Genomic DNA, 15,595 nt, shown 5'->3' with positions numbered 1-15,595 from the left:
TTATCTTTCATTCTGGTCTTATAAAGCTGTGTATACTATTGCTATGGGGATCACACTTTAGAAGGACTCATTCATAAATTTACTAAGAACATTATATACAAGTGTTTTCTTCCTTCTGTCAGGTAAAATTGTTCTTCCAACAGAAAACTTAATCATGTTTCTCATTTTTCTTGTTATGCACATGATCTATTTTCTGTACAGGTTCTCAACTCATGAGAACTTGATTACATCATCTAAGGGCATTTTAACTAGCCTCTAATAATTAAAGAAGCTGAAACCCAAAAAATTGTTAATTTCCAGAGAAGAAAATGGGCACAAAAAACGTTCTACTAAAAGTCCTTCTAATATAATCAAACAATACCTTAATAATGTCGAGAGACTAGTTTATTAAAATTTTTCTATAAGAGAGATGATCATATTTAAAAATATGAGAGGCCTTGGATACAGGTACTTGAAAAGATGTGAAAGATTATCAATGGTCTCATGCAGTATATTTAAAATGATATTCCTCAGTCATGTGAAGAAAAATTGCATTAATCCCAAATTTCACATTACATACCCATCTTCTTCAGGGTCTAATAATACAGTTCGATCTTAGTATTTAGATTAATTCCACCACCTTCAAATTTAACATGACGAATTTAATTTTCAAACAAATAACTGCTCATCATAGTTTGACTTTTAATAACAGTTCCATCTATCCAAAAAGTCTTTTTTTTTTTCTCTCTCTCTCTCTCTCTCTAACACAGTGCAAACAGGGAGCACTCAGTATTCAAAATATACATTTTTCTGGTCGTATAGCTTTAACCTACCTAGTATGTCAATATTTATCAGGGACATTTTCCTTCCCTTACACTTTTTCTTTCTACATATCTCCTTGAAGAAATAGGATAACAAACTGAGCTACTCTGGTGTCTAGAAAAGCATTGACATGTTTCACATGCTTTCTTAGTCTGGTTCCTTATCCTGGTTTCAGCTCACGTTTAAGTTCCTCAACAGTTCACTGATCAGTAATTTATTTCGAGGCTTATGCATGACAATTATCAATGGAACATTATAATCAAAGTCAGACTCGGCATTATACATAGTTTAATTTAAAATAAAAAAGTCATATAGTGAGATTAATATATGATAAGAAGCTTCATTTTATTTCTTTAAACATAATTTACATAATTAACTGTTCTGAACTCCAAAATACTTGTGGATAATCTAAAAGATTAATACTCTGAAAAAATATCTTCCATATTTTATACATACAAATGTTAACATATACACACAAATAAGTAAAGCAGTGCCATCAGGGATTTATAAACTAAAACTGACTCAAGAGTTCAAATCGCTCATGGTATTTATAAGAAGAAACAATCTAATGGGTTCATTAAATAAATATTAGTCTGTTGATTAAAAAAAAGAAATTCATACCATGCATTTGAGAGTTTCTTTTATACAGAATAATCATGCTTGAATTACTTTAAATTGATCCTGTTTAAAAACATGCACAATAAATGTGTTAGTATGTTTAGAATAATATTAAAATGTGATTTGGGTTTATGTACTTGTTTTTCTGGGTAGGGATAGTTATCAAAATGAATATCTAATAGTATTCTATAATGCTCAAAAATCGTTACGCTTTGCTGAAGAAACTGAACTTTGAGTCATAATCAGATAATATGGAATAGTCTGGTCAATCTGTGGGAAACAATGAAACTTGAGGATGTCATTTGAAATCTTAGAATTCTCAGATTAGTAGGGAAACAGTTCTAGGTCTACTAGAACAAGTGTTTTCCAATATAGAACAAGTAATAAGGTATTTGTCAATAGTATCTGCAAATGACTCACATTACACTTGATTACCTTGGTTTCACTAATTATAGTCATTTGTTCTGGGTTTGTCTGCAGTGGTAAATGATAAGTGGTTTGTCGTAATATGGGCTACCAGAATGTCGTTGAAATATACCTTTTAGGGTCATTTTCTGAAAACCTAAGAAAGCATGCTCTTGGCCACTCCTGAAATGTTTCATTCTTATTTATTGGCTTGTCAATATGTGTGCCGTATTTCTGCTGAATTTCACTTTTTGTTTCATGTCCAGATTCCATAATCTAAATATCATCGTTTATACATCACATAGTTCTGCTGTTTTTGTCTCTAAGAAACAGAAAATGTTGGATGCCTTATCATCATTAGAGATTGTGGATCAGAAAAGCTTTACACCTTGCATTTTTCTCTGTTATGAATTTCACCAGAGATTTTTAAAAGTATTCACTCCTTTTCTACTCCCCTTTCCCTAGCTATTTAAATAATTTAGAGCCAGAATTTCTTTCCAATACTCTGAGAATTTTAGAAACGTCTACCTCAGGGTCCTCTTTGCTAGAAGAGTCTAGCTCTTTGGAAAACAGTACAAAGACATTTTTGGTTCCTGTGAGGTTAAGGGCAAGAAAAATTTGGCAGAACCCATTCAGCCAGCACTTTGTAGGCTCCCTGTCATCTTTCACGGTGGTGAGTCCTGTATCTGCAGTGTCTCTTTTTTCTGCTTACAGGTATGGATCTCTTCTCCAACTGCACTGAGGAATGCAAAGCGCTGGGCCACTCGGATCGGTGCTGGATGCCTTCTTTTGTCCCCGCCGACGGACGCCAGGCTGCTGATTATCGCAGCAATCTGCACGTTCCTGGTATGGACTCTGTTCCAGACACCGAGGTGTTTGAAACTCCAGAAGCCCAGCCTGGGGCAGAGAGGTCTTTCTCCACCTTTGGCAAAGAGAAGGCCCTTCACAGCACTCTGGAGAGGAAGGAGCTGGATGGACTGCTGTCTAATACACGAGCGCCTTACAAACCACCCTATTTGAGTAAGTATTACATAAAAGGCTTTATCAAAGTATTCCCTTTGAGGGAGTAAGTTCAACCTGCCATGCTGCCCAGTAGCAGTAGAAGAGTTCAAGTTGTTTTCAGAAACAAAGATAAAAGTGACTCTTGGAGGCAGGCAGCACTTTGCTGTGGAAAAATGAATATACGTAACAGGAAGGCAGGTTCCTGTGTCAGGACATGGTTGTTGACAACAATCAAACATCACTTTTGATGTTGGAAACATTTTTCAAATGCGCTTCTTATTGCCTTTGAATATTGCTCTCTTGCGTACTTGATTTCCATGTGTTTTGAAGGGCTTAATTAAGATAGAAAAACAACTCTTGACACTGGAGTCACGGGGAGATTTCATTTTTTTTTTTTTTATTGATGTCAGCATTATCGCACAATTAATCCTTTTTCCATAGTGGCATTACACGTTTTAGGCTAAGGTAGGAAATCAGTGCAGCTATGACTTTGACTATTCAACACGATTCAGTAATATGTTCATATGGAGTAGAGTCTCTGATCAGAATCAGAGGAACTATGTGATGGAAAGATATACATAAAGCAATATTCTTTATTTACATAAAATATGTTCTTCTAACACGGAGACATTAAAAATTGTACTCAGCTCTTTCAATATAGGAGCCATATTCTTTAAGTGGATTATTTTACACAGCCACTGTGAAAATAAAAATTCTTAGAGATTCTGTAGTGTATTTCCTTTGAGGATCTCGGTAATGAAATTATCCTATTATTCTCTGCTATGTAGTTATCTTTTCCTTCTAGTTAACGGATAAATACCAGTGATAATTAAATAGTTTGGTCAAACCACATAAACTAATATGTGAAAAGGATGCAACTCATAAAAACTCAAAAGATGACTTTTATCTTGTATATCAAATCCAAAGTACATGGTGTCTTCTTTCTTTCATCTTCTAGTACCCAAAAAAAATCATGGAATCATAAGCTAGGAACAAAAACGAGGCAGATTACAGATGTATCATTTCTTTTATGATTTATGGACTGGGAGGGAAATAGAAAAAAAATACTGAAAGGAAAGAAAAAAAACTTGAAGAACATATATTTCAGCTCTTATGAATGTATATATGAAAGGCACAAATGGAAGGCATTGAGGACAATACTACTACTCTAGACACTGATAGTAAGAGTAGACAAGTGTTCTATGAATAAAGAAATAGATCTGCTATTAGATACATACGTTGTGATGGCAATTATGATTAAACTTTTATGAAAGATTGCGTTCAGCTTTTCAAATTACTTGGAAATACCTTTACCCCACGCATGATACAGTATTTTAGCATTTCAGAACCAAATAATTGCTTCTGTCCATGAACCATTGTATTGCTTTCTTTTTTGAAGTTATAAAATACAAGGAGAGCACATATACTTAAGGAAAGTATCGAAATGTCTAACAATTACTATGATGAAATTTGTATGCTAAGGTCCTAAAGTTTAGTTTACATGTCTACACACATTAGTGATGTAAAATCATTATGCGTGTTGCGAGGAATCAAAGAATTCATATGTTATTTAATTAAGAAAATGGATTTGTTTTCATAATAGTCAGATATAGGAGAATAAATTACTTTATAAAGCTTTTTTTTTTTTTTTTTTTTTCTGTTTTAGCCAGCTCATACCACTCTAAATTTAGGGTTTGGGATAAAGTGTGACCTGGGTGAAAAATAAGCAGAAATATAAGTATTTTGCTGTTCTTACTTATACTCTCCTTAGTTCTTCATAGAACTTTAACTTTTAGTGTTTAATGTTATCTTAGGCTCACAATTATCTTTAAAATTATATCAAGGTTCTGATTTAATAGACGCAGTCAATTTTATGGTTAACTTGTTCGTATAAACAAGTCAAACCCTGTCCTGACCATTTTGCCCTGAAAATTCACACGGAGATAGTTGTTAATACTTGTATTATTTATCATCAGGAATGGAAATATTCTCATCTTCTAAACTGAAAAGCATGCCCCTTATGTAATTAAGCTGAAAACTTGACACCTACAACTTATTTTTAATCAGAATGTTTAAGTAATTATTGAGGTAGTAGTTTTCTTTTGCTGAATATGCATTTAGTTCTTTAGTGAACATACTGTGTATTTAATGTTAAGAAAAGCAGCGTGTATTTAGTCATTTTTGTAGAGCTCTAAAAATAAACCCTAATGAAGCTACCACTGTCATTTATAAAATGATCACAAAATGGTAATATGCTTAATAATGCAAATGAGATCATTGTATACACAAGAACGTCCCATTTCTATACTTCTGGTTGTTAAATTTAAAATTAAAAATCGCAAGAAACCAACTTCTACCCAAAAGTGCGTGTGCACACATGTTAAAAAAAAGTCATTTGTGTTTCTTTTCAATGCCCAAATACAACTATATTTCCTTTTTTTTCTTTTTAACGTGTAAGAAAAGATCCATGAAGAGTATACATGATGCATTTAGTGAAATGGAAGTAATTTTTTAAATCAGGAATAATTTTGAAAATGTCTATTTAAACTCGTCAGTCATGAGCACTTTATGAGCATGCTTGCTCATATTTTCGTTATAATGTTGTAGTTGATTAATACTCAGATTAAAAACTAAAGGGATATACTGAAAGATTGAAGAGATTAAACATGTGGAATATTGTTGTATTCAAAACTGTGTTTAGATTATCTTAAAATGCTAATGAATTTTAACTTAGCTTTACCTTTTTTAGAAAAATAAAAAAAATACTGAAATATCACCTTAACTTTTAATACAAAAATAATCTCTGTCTTTGATACATATTAAAATGAAACACAAAAAATATTATTACCTGGAGTTTAAAAATAACGCCACATTTTATCATGGAGAACTCAAGAATTTCTTTAGTACTATAGACATTCTTTAAAATAACAGTCTTTCAAATGACACATTATACGGAAAGCAACCTGGATAGTCTCAGCCAATATGGAGCATAAAAACAATTGAAGTTCAAGAATATATTGTTAAAAGCTGTAATATTAAGATAATTTAGAAAACCCCAATAGTTAAAACAGTATCTTTAATATTACTTTTGCAATCATCCTTGCTTATAATTTTGGCTTCACATTTTAAACATCATGGCTTATGACTTTTGTCAGTAAATAAGCATATCTTTTCGCTCAAATCATACACAGTACAGTAGTTAAGGTGTAAAACTTTATTATTTGGAAACTTGTTGATTTCTCGTCAATAAACATAATCAGTGCCTAAGAATTGACAACAGTTAAAAGACAACCAATGAAGTTTCATCTAAACTATTTATGAAATTCTTTCTTTCATTTCATTGGTCGTACAATAATACATTACATTGAATGAAATGGAAAAATACACTGACCTAAAAATTTTTAAAACTCTAAATCCATGAAATTTTCTAGACTCAAGGGACTGTAGGGAACCATTTATTGAAGTGTCATGGTCCATCCTGTGTTCACATTACACAACATTTTGACTAGTCCAATATGCCAAAAAATTACTACTTATCTCCTGACCTAATTTTATTTTTGCCTACTTTTTGAGTCCTTTTGAAACTTCGATTCGACTCAGTCTTAACATAATACAAGAAAAGATGTCAGAACTTTGAAATATTCCTCTTGAAAAATTGCTGACACTTTACCTAGAATTTTTTTTCAGTAAACCTCATTTTGAGAAAATTCTTTTGGGCATCTATGTTATTTCTATAGTGCACTTCAAGTTTTCAGCTGATTAAAATTGTAGAGTATGTTTTGTTTAGACACATCACTTTCAATCCCTTCATTATCTCAATCTGCCTTCTGTGAGTTTTCATAATTTGTTGAACTCGATAGTGTGGTAAGAGCATAAATAAGATTCAAAATAAAACAACTTTACTTATTGGTACACATTACCCTCGCATTTATGAGTCCCTGTATATGTTTTCTCTGAGATTTATATATTCCTGTAATGTCATAAACATAGCATCACTTTATGAAACATTAAAGTCCACAAATAACACTATTATCCATGGCCTTTTTGACATTTCTGTCTCATAGGTCCATACATCACTAAATGAATGGTCATCTTTTTTTAGAATTTTTTTCCTAGTACATATGTTAATTTCTGTTCCCTTTTTATCTAAGTTGTGTTGATTTTTTATAATACCCTATTTCTGAGACTTTTGCTTCTCTCATTCTTTTAAGGATAGCTCTAGATTTGTGAACCCAACTTTTTCACTTTTTTAGTTTATCCCCTTATGACAAATCTCTGGTCTTTGAATCACACTAGTCCATCACATTTATTTTTCATCAAATTCCCTTGTTTAGTAATTAAGAATTGAACTCAATCAAAATAGTTTACTCACCTGAACTCTGTGATTAGAAAATAAATGAAAACTCAGGGCCAGAAAAAAAAAACCCAAGCCCAGTTCATATTCTCTGTATATCTACTGTTAGATTTAATGTTTACTGAATTTTATGATATTTTACTTTAAAAAAAATGATAATCTAGTCACAGTTTATATCATTACTCCAGTTAGCTATGCAGCACCCTGGAACCTTCCTGTAACTCCAGATAAATGAAATATTATCACATCATCTGATTTCTTGTATAGTTGTTCAGTAATGGTCTACCTCAATTAATAGGATTTCAAGTGAAATCTATAAAAATCCTTCTGAGGTGAACATTCATTTTACACCTATACATCTGACAATTTCTGTAGGCAGCTTATTTTTCACTTATTCAGACATCAGTGCTTCTCGGTGACTTATCACGTCATTCAAAATTTGTGTCTTTGGGTGCATTGGAACTGGTTAGTATCCAATACTCTCTTGGCCTATTTAGACTCATTACCCAGCTGTACATACTATAAATGCTAAATAATTATGTGATTAAAAAATGAATGAATAGCTAAATGAGTGTTTTTAAAGTACCCAAATAATCTTTAATGCTGTCATTATACTTTCATTTACACACGTCTGCCCATAGGTTTTATTTTTTTAATCTCTAGGCAAACTTTTTTTTCCCATTTTTAAAATATGTTTTAAATTAGTTATATTTCTCTCATGCTATTACCCACGAGTTTTTACAAGGGGAAGTAGATTGTGAATGCATTCAAAATATTGAAATGCACCTAATCAAAGTGCTTTGTAAAATATGATGGAGTTTTTCAATACCTGGGGACTTAAAACTCCTCTTGATTCATTCTAAGAACTTCTATTATATTCTAAAAAGGTGTTAAATTTGTTTCATACTTGTCAACTTTTTTAGAATTTTAAATACTCCCCTTTCTTACCAGATCTTTGAGATAATCTTTCCTTGACATATTTTATTTACTAGCAGCTTTCGTAGATTAGGCCTCATCTTTCACTTCTTTGTAAAGCTAATAGATATAAATTTTCATCAGTTTAGTCACTTAGTTTTCTTACATAATTCTCATGTAGGAATTATTTATTTGCATGTTATTAATTATATTTTCAAACTGACAGATATGTAGTTAAATAAAAATATACTTAAGGATATAGAGAGAAGACTTAATTGGTAACAGTAATTTATATCTTTATTCAGTATTTTATTTACACTCCTTAGTATGTGGGTCTCCATCTATTATTTAAAGCAGTTTATTTTGTGCATATTTTGCATTTTATTGAGCTAACATTTAGCATATTAATATTATTTATATACCTCATTTTATATTACAGATCATTTCCATCCTCTTTCTTATTTTGTACATTGGAAGTAAATCCTTATAAGCCTTGTCCGTCATGTGAGCCTAACAAAGGAAGATTATCAATTAAAATATAAATAGAATTATTCAATGAAAAGGATTATCTACTTGGGATTTTTTCCTGCCTCATCATACTGAAGATGTGTGGGTCAAAATTTAAATGCATTAAGATATAAAGATATTGTAAAGAAGTCTGGAATATACAAATTCAATTGCTTATAAATATCATTAAACATTATTCAATACTCAATGTGCCAGACTTTTTTTGGGTGAGTCTGCGTCTTCTGAGTCCTTTTAATAGGAATTAGACAGCATCATTTGGACAATATGGCTTGGAAACTGTTTTGGACTGTGAGGTTCTTGTTCAAGATTAAATAATTTTATCAAATCAGGACTATACTCAGCATAATGGGAGTCTATTTAATGTTTCCCAAAGTATAATAAAAATCTTGGAAGTTTTATATCAAGATCCAATAAGACTCCCTAAATCCTGCATTAGTGGCCTCTAATCATCTAATCAATTTAGGTGGGGACAGTATAGAGGATTTGAAAACATTTAAACCTAAATGTAATTATGTTCAAAAGGATCTAGATAAAGAGAAATTATAAGCTAGAAAACTTCACAGATAAAAATCTGGGTTTTATTTCTGATTCTTTCATCAATACATTATATGACATTAGGTTTGAACATTATAGCTAGGCACATAACCATATTCTTTCTCCTAGAGATACCTTTCTTTTAAGTGTGAAGATTGAAAGAGTATAAATGAACTTAATTTCAACAAAATTTCCATAATCTGTACAGTAATTAAATTATCAATGACAAAAAAAATTTTCAATGACAGCTTTTAAGTCATTGAGTTCAATGAGTAATTTTAAACATATCTTCTGTGTTCTATTTCATGAGTCTATTGTATGGACACATTTGTGCCTATATGCATCCCATATAGAAGAATTTAATTTTTAATTTTATTTATCAATTATCAGAGGAGAAACAGAGCATAATTATTTAACTAATGGCTACTTCATTATCAGAAGCTGTTAAATATAATAATATGGTGTTTTTTGAGAAACAGACAAGTGACATAATCGATTTTGGTCTGTTTATCTTTTAAGGTACTAGTTGTATTTTTGAGGCCCAGTTCCCATTGCGTATTACAGCAAAATTAACCATTACACTGTAGGGGAAATAGATGTTTGTATTCTGAGGAAAATATTATTGTTGCTGTTTGTACAAATAGGATTTTTTTCCTCTTTTCATGTTGCTATTAGCCAGAATCCTACCCTAGATTCCAGTATTACCTGTGCTGGATATTTAATGGTATATTTTACACATACTAGAAAAGTGACTTAGTTTATCATCAAGTAGTTGAAGATTCATATTTATTCCAATATCTATATTTAAGCTGAAAGCTAGATAAAGACTGCATTATTCATAAAAAGTATTTTTTGTTGAAGTTTTCAAGAAGTGTACTAAAAAGGGAATAAAAAAGACCCAAGCCCAGGAGAAATACATAAATGAAATCAATATCAAATATCTATTTCTTGAGTTAAATTTTGAATCACCCTGGTTAAAGGAATAGCCATGGTGAAGGGGTTCTTTGTGATCTCACGAAACGTATCATTGGGTTTTGTCTCAGTGCAATACATGGTAGAAAGTTCTGAGTCAACAAAGCAACAGTAGATAATAAATTGTACATAATAAATTGTCTTGATAGTACACACCTGATGGTGTATATAAGATAAAATTTTTCACATGTAGGTTTAAGCAAAATAGCCTTAGGAATAGGTCCATAGATATGAAGGTTAATGTTACAGTTTAACTGTTGCTGTCATTTTATTCTTAGAAAGTGTGTAGAAAATCTGGAGGCTGAACTGTAAGATTAGTAAAAAATCATTGTGCTTTTCTTCCCCACTGTTAATAAACCTTTGCTAGTCACTAATGGTGTGGCTTTAAGGTTTATTTGCCAGAGAAAATCTCATCAGATGAATACACTGGATATCATGAAATCTAGTTATCTTTTAGTAGATATGTCCTGATTCTAGAGTTAACTCAGTCTTTTTGATAAGAACAATGGCAATAGAAAACAATATTACATAGAATCTACAGAGTTCTACTAAATTATACTTTTAGACATAAAAATGATGGCTAATTTCAAGCATATACAAAAATAGAAAGAATAGTAGTAAACTCTCCATGTTCTCCAGCCTAAACAATTATCGATTCTTGGCCAAATTTGTTTCATCCAATGCTAAAACATTTTCTTTTCACTCAGATTTTTAAAGCAAATCCAGAGATCCTACTGCTTAATCCATTAATATTTCAGCATATGTTTATTAAAGATAAAAGTCTATTTTTATCACTACTGCAAGAAGAGTATTCCTTTTTTAAAAAGTTCTTACTATCATTGTCTAGTAATTGTTCAAATTTCCATACTTTCTCCTAAGTAATATTTACATGTACATTTATTATTTATAATTTTCTCATAAATATTAATGCTATTTACATTTAACTAATTTGATTCATGATTAAAATGAGCTCCATACAAAGCAATCTATTTTTATTTTTAAACTTTTTATAAAAGTATAAAATACTTGTAGAAAAGAACAAAATCACAAATGTATATATAACCCAAGTTTTCACAAAATGAGCTCACTTGTGTAATCTGTGACCACAGCATTAACTGGGTATTGTGTTCAGTAGTCAAAACATTACTAGTACCTCAAAAAGTCCTGTATTTTGTCCTCTTCCAGCTACTACCACCTCAGGGGGTGCCACTGTCCTGGCCTCTAACCAAAAATTAATTTTTCTGGGTTTTTAATTTTCTATCATTTGAATAAATGAAATAGAATAATATATGTGTTTCCCTAAAGTGTAATAGCCAGCTATTCTCTCTGATAATACAGGGTAAGCAATCAGCAGAGCCTAAAATAAACCAATGTGTAAGCTAAAAAGACAGGTTAGTTAGCATGTGTTCTCCTTGCACATGATTTCTCTTACTATTTTTGGAATTCTTAGCATGTCTGGTCATTTAGAAAATGCTTGGTACCTGTCTTTATATCCTCCTTATTGATGGAAAATAATCTGTTAATTTAGTGGTGTTTTATAGAAGCAAATATTTATATGTTCATTTGAATACCAGATTATAATGAAAGAGAAGAAAAATGGAAATGTCTGTATTTCTCATTTCTTTGAGTCTGGGTTAGAGGATTGTGGCAAATTGGCATTCATGATGCTAAAGGGACACTTACTAAAATAAAGAGATTAACATTTTAGAAAATGGCATATCTGAAGAGAGTTTAAAAGGATTGAGGGACTGTGAATTGAGAAGAAAGGGGGAGAGGTGACTTAACAAATGTTAAGTGTTTAAACAAATACTACACAGATAAGATAGCGATCAGTTAATCTGTCTTTCTTGAGAGCAGAAAAGAGAAAATGGAGCTATATTGCATCCTGAGAGATGTAAATTACACATTATGGGAAATATTCTGACCCTGACATTGGTATTTGCTCCTGAGAGATACGGAAACACTATACCTAGAGAGCTTTACAAACTACCAACGTAGACAGCATATGTCAACTGTGATTTGGTGGAATGGCACTTTCTAGCTCTGAGATGTATTTCCTGCAGAACCCATTTCCCAGCACTGGGGCTGGTGAGGAGGGAGTGAAAGGGATAAGGCTCAGTTTTACCGGAGGATGAGGGAAGACAATTGATAAAGCCTAGGTTTTGATCTATGTCCTTCCCTTCCTATTTCTGTGTTGATGACTTCTTATATTTCTTAGGGATTTTGAAAGGACAAAAATTGGTTTTATGAAGACTTTTTTGTTCCCCTCACACATTGAATTGTAACAGACAATTAAATATCCAAGACTAGAAATTAAGAAATCATAATTTTAGAAGGAAATCTGGGGACATGTATAGAGGGCAAAAGTGGAGTATAAAATGTCTGTTATATTATATATATATATATATATACATATATATACATATATGTATGTATATATATATACATGTGCAATATATAACATTTTGTATCTATTAAAAATAAAATATTGTATCATTACAAATAAAAATGTAAGGCTCCATATTATATATAATAATAATTTATAAAAGGGAGAGAGAGGACAATAGATTTTAAGTACCTTACTGTATCAAATAAATAATCCTTATTGAACTGGCTTATTTTTTCTATAATAAGAATTTTCCACTTTTGGTATCATATTATCTTCCGCTGAATTTTAAGGAAAATCCTTGGTGTCACCTACCATGAAATGGCTCACAATTAAGTAAAAAACGGAAACAGCCATTAATAATGATACAAGGTCAAGCCGCCCATTTCTTAAACTTAATAGTACTATGTGCTTTCTTAACTATTTTGGAAGGTATAGCAAGCACCGTATATGATCATTACATTTTGGTTTGTTACTTTGGAGAGTAAATTAAAATGTAGCATTAGCTTGGCAACATGGAGCATGAATTAATTATACACTTAAGAAAAATAAGATGAAAAGAAAAATAATCAGATGGGAAATTGTATTAGCTAAACATTAAGTCTAAATTTAATAACAGTAGTAGCTATTACCGAGTGCACATTTTATAGGCATGAAAAGATGAAATAAGACACAATAAAAACACTGATTTCATAAATACACAGCCAATGTTATAAGGTGATAGTTATTTTTATCAAGCAAGGGTGATGAAATAATTTTTGATTTAGATACATGAATATTTTGTGATTATATAAATATACTTAATTTTATAGCGGCAAAGGAGTTTGGTATTAAGCAATGTAGAAATGCCTTCTTTGATAGACTGGAGTGAATTTTAACTCCTTTGAACTTGAATTAAGTGAAGGATTTAGGAAATCAATATTTTTTAATTACATATAGAATGGTGTGAAGATAATTATTTTTCAAATTATAAGAACGAAATATTGACTCATTGAAATTACTGAGAAAGGTAATTTTTTAATGCAGGCTTACTTAGAATTATTTTTAGGAAATGCTTGATGTTAAATAATTTAATTTTCAGTTTTTGCATTTACAATTGAGCCTGGGATCTAGGGACATAATCCTTGAGAACTTATATTGCTTGCTTTGTAAGAATTCTTCATAGAAATTATGTTTTCATGAAGCTTATAGAGAAGGTGTTCTAATATATCTAATATGGTGAAATATTATCTTCCCCTTAAATGAAAACATTTAATGTAGTTTATAAAAAACATGTTATGTTTCTCTGAGGTTAATTTTAACTCTATGCCCTTTATTAATCTTTCAAAGTTTTTCATATCTCAGTTACTTTCTAATTTCAGAGGGATGTCAAGAGGTCCTATTACTTGTAATACTATTATTTATCCTAAAGTAGTGCCATGGTGGTTTAAAGCTGTAGGAAAAGTTTTTAACCAGCTGCTTTAGGCATGTCTTCCCAAGCTACTGACAAAAACAGTGTGACCCATATTCAAGAAAACTTATCACTGAGCACCTACTATATATTCCAGGCACAGTGATTTTCAGTTTTGTTTGCCTTAGAACTAGATTACATAAATGTCCTGCAGGACAACCATATAGGAAAATGATTATGGCTCCTGAAGTCATCACAGACAGATGTGAAAATAAGATCAATACCTTAATTTAAATACAAATGTAATAATGGAATCAATTGAAATACTCTTGAGAGATATCCAAGGGAAAAACAGAAATACTGAGAACCTTGGTTGCAAATGTAAAGGGCATCAGATCAAGTTCATTATTAGTGATCACACATAGCCTCATGCATCCTCATTCAGTCGAAGGATACAGTATCTTCTGTGGGGATCAACATACTCGGATCAGATCATCTTAGTGTCGCCTCTCTCTGCACCATTCTAGAAATATGCAAAAGCATTTTTAATTATTTATATCCTTCCACCCTATACCTCATGCCAACTACCAGCCATCTTTTGAGATAATTCTGAAAAAAAAAATGAATAAACCGACCTCAGGCATATTATAACACTAGCAAAAAGTTCTCAACTTCCTTTAAGATATACATGAAGCACAGCCTACTTTCCAGTTGGGTTGTGATCTTGGCAAATACTCAAAAAATACCCCAGTCTTATTATTTTGGGGATACATCTTCTTAAGCATCACTGATTTTATCCATTTTTGACTTTATGATAACTTGGAATTTTTAATTTCAGCAAATATCACTTTCTGATTTTGTTCTTATGGTATGTGTGTACTTCCTTTGGACTTGCATCCTACTACATAATTACAGGAGTAGGTCTTTATATCTGTCCTCAGATCAGAGATGTGATGTAGTATAATTAAGAGTTCTGGTTATAGGGCCAATCTGCCAGCGTTCCAATACTGATCCCGCCAGTTCCTAGCTGTGTGACCTCCGTAATTTCTTTAACCTTCCTGTAACTCATTTACCTCATCTGTGACATAGATCCTCAAAAGCTCATTGTAGAGATTAAATTATTTAACACATCTAAAGCATTGAGTTCCTGGCCCAAAGGAAGCACTCATTAAGTGTTCACGGCAACCATATATTCAGTTAAAATTGGAACAATGACATCAGCCTGAGTATGGAGAAAATTAAAATTCTAGCTTAAATAGAACTAATTATGCTTTCTTTTACTCCCAGAGAAAAATCAGACTCCAAATGTTCTTTTCACGATATATCACTATTTTACATCTGCAGTATATATTCTTTCACATAATACATATGTTTTAAAAGTTCTGTATCCCTATTTTTCTTTTTCATCTGTGAAACCAGTGAAACCGATCGAACAGAACCAAAGGTATAATGCCCAGCAAAGACTAGATTGTATTCATTTTATGGTGATGTTAGTCACAAAGCACAATTATATATTTTTTTTAATTTCACATTCTTCTTACTTTATTTGTGCATTAACAATGACTAAAGATATTTGATTAGGTACGACAAATGGCAAAAATAATCTGACAAAGCATACACATTTGAAATGACAAATTCTTATTTTAGTATAAGAAGCAGCACATATTTGAAAGTAAAGAATTTATATTTC

The 15,595-nt window shown here is 31.4% G+C and overlaps 1 protein-coding gene across 3 annotated transcripts in view; it reads left to right on the top strand.

Annotated features, from left to right (window-relative positions):
- The window catches only part of PCDH10 (protocadherin 10), a 60,999-nt gene that overhangs the window by 11,192 nt on the left and 34,212 nt on the right, over window positions 1-15,595 (top strand). For 2 of the 3 annotated variants that reach the window (XM_025420627.3, XM_025420629.3), the window contains exon 4: window positions 2,539-2,844. In XM_025420627.3, the coding sequence (XP_025276412.3) occupies window positions 2,539-2,844 (306 nt within the window). Of the gene's footprint in view, window positions 1-2,538; window positions 2,845-8,534; window positions 8,811-15,595 lie in introns of those variants that run through there. The other variant, XM_025420628.3, reaches the window with a different exon arrangement.

The sequence above is a fragment of the Canis lupus genome, chromosome 19, assembly GCF_003254725.2.
Source record: "Canis lupus dingo isolate Sandy chromosome 19, ASM325472v2, whole genome shotgun sequence".
In the NCBI taxonomy this organism is placed as follows: domain Eukaryota; kingdom Metazoa; phylum Chordata; class Mammalia; order Carnivora; family Canidae; genus Canis; species Canis lupus.
Note: the sequence above shows the minus strand (reverse complement) of the source record. Positions and strands in the feature narration are given on the sequence as shown.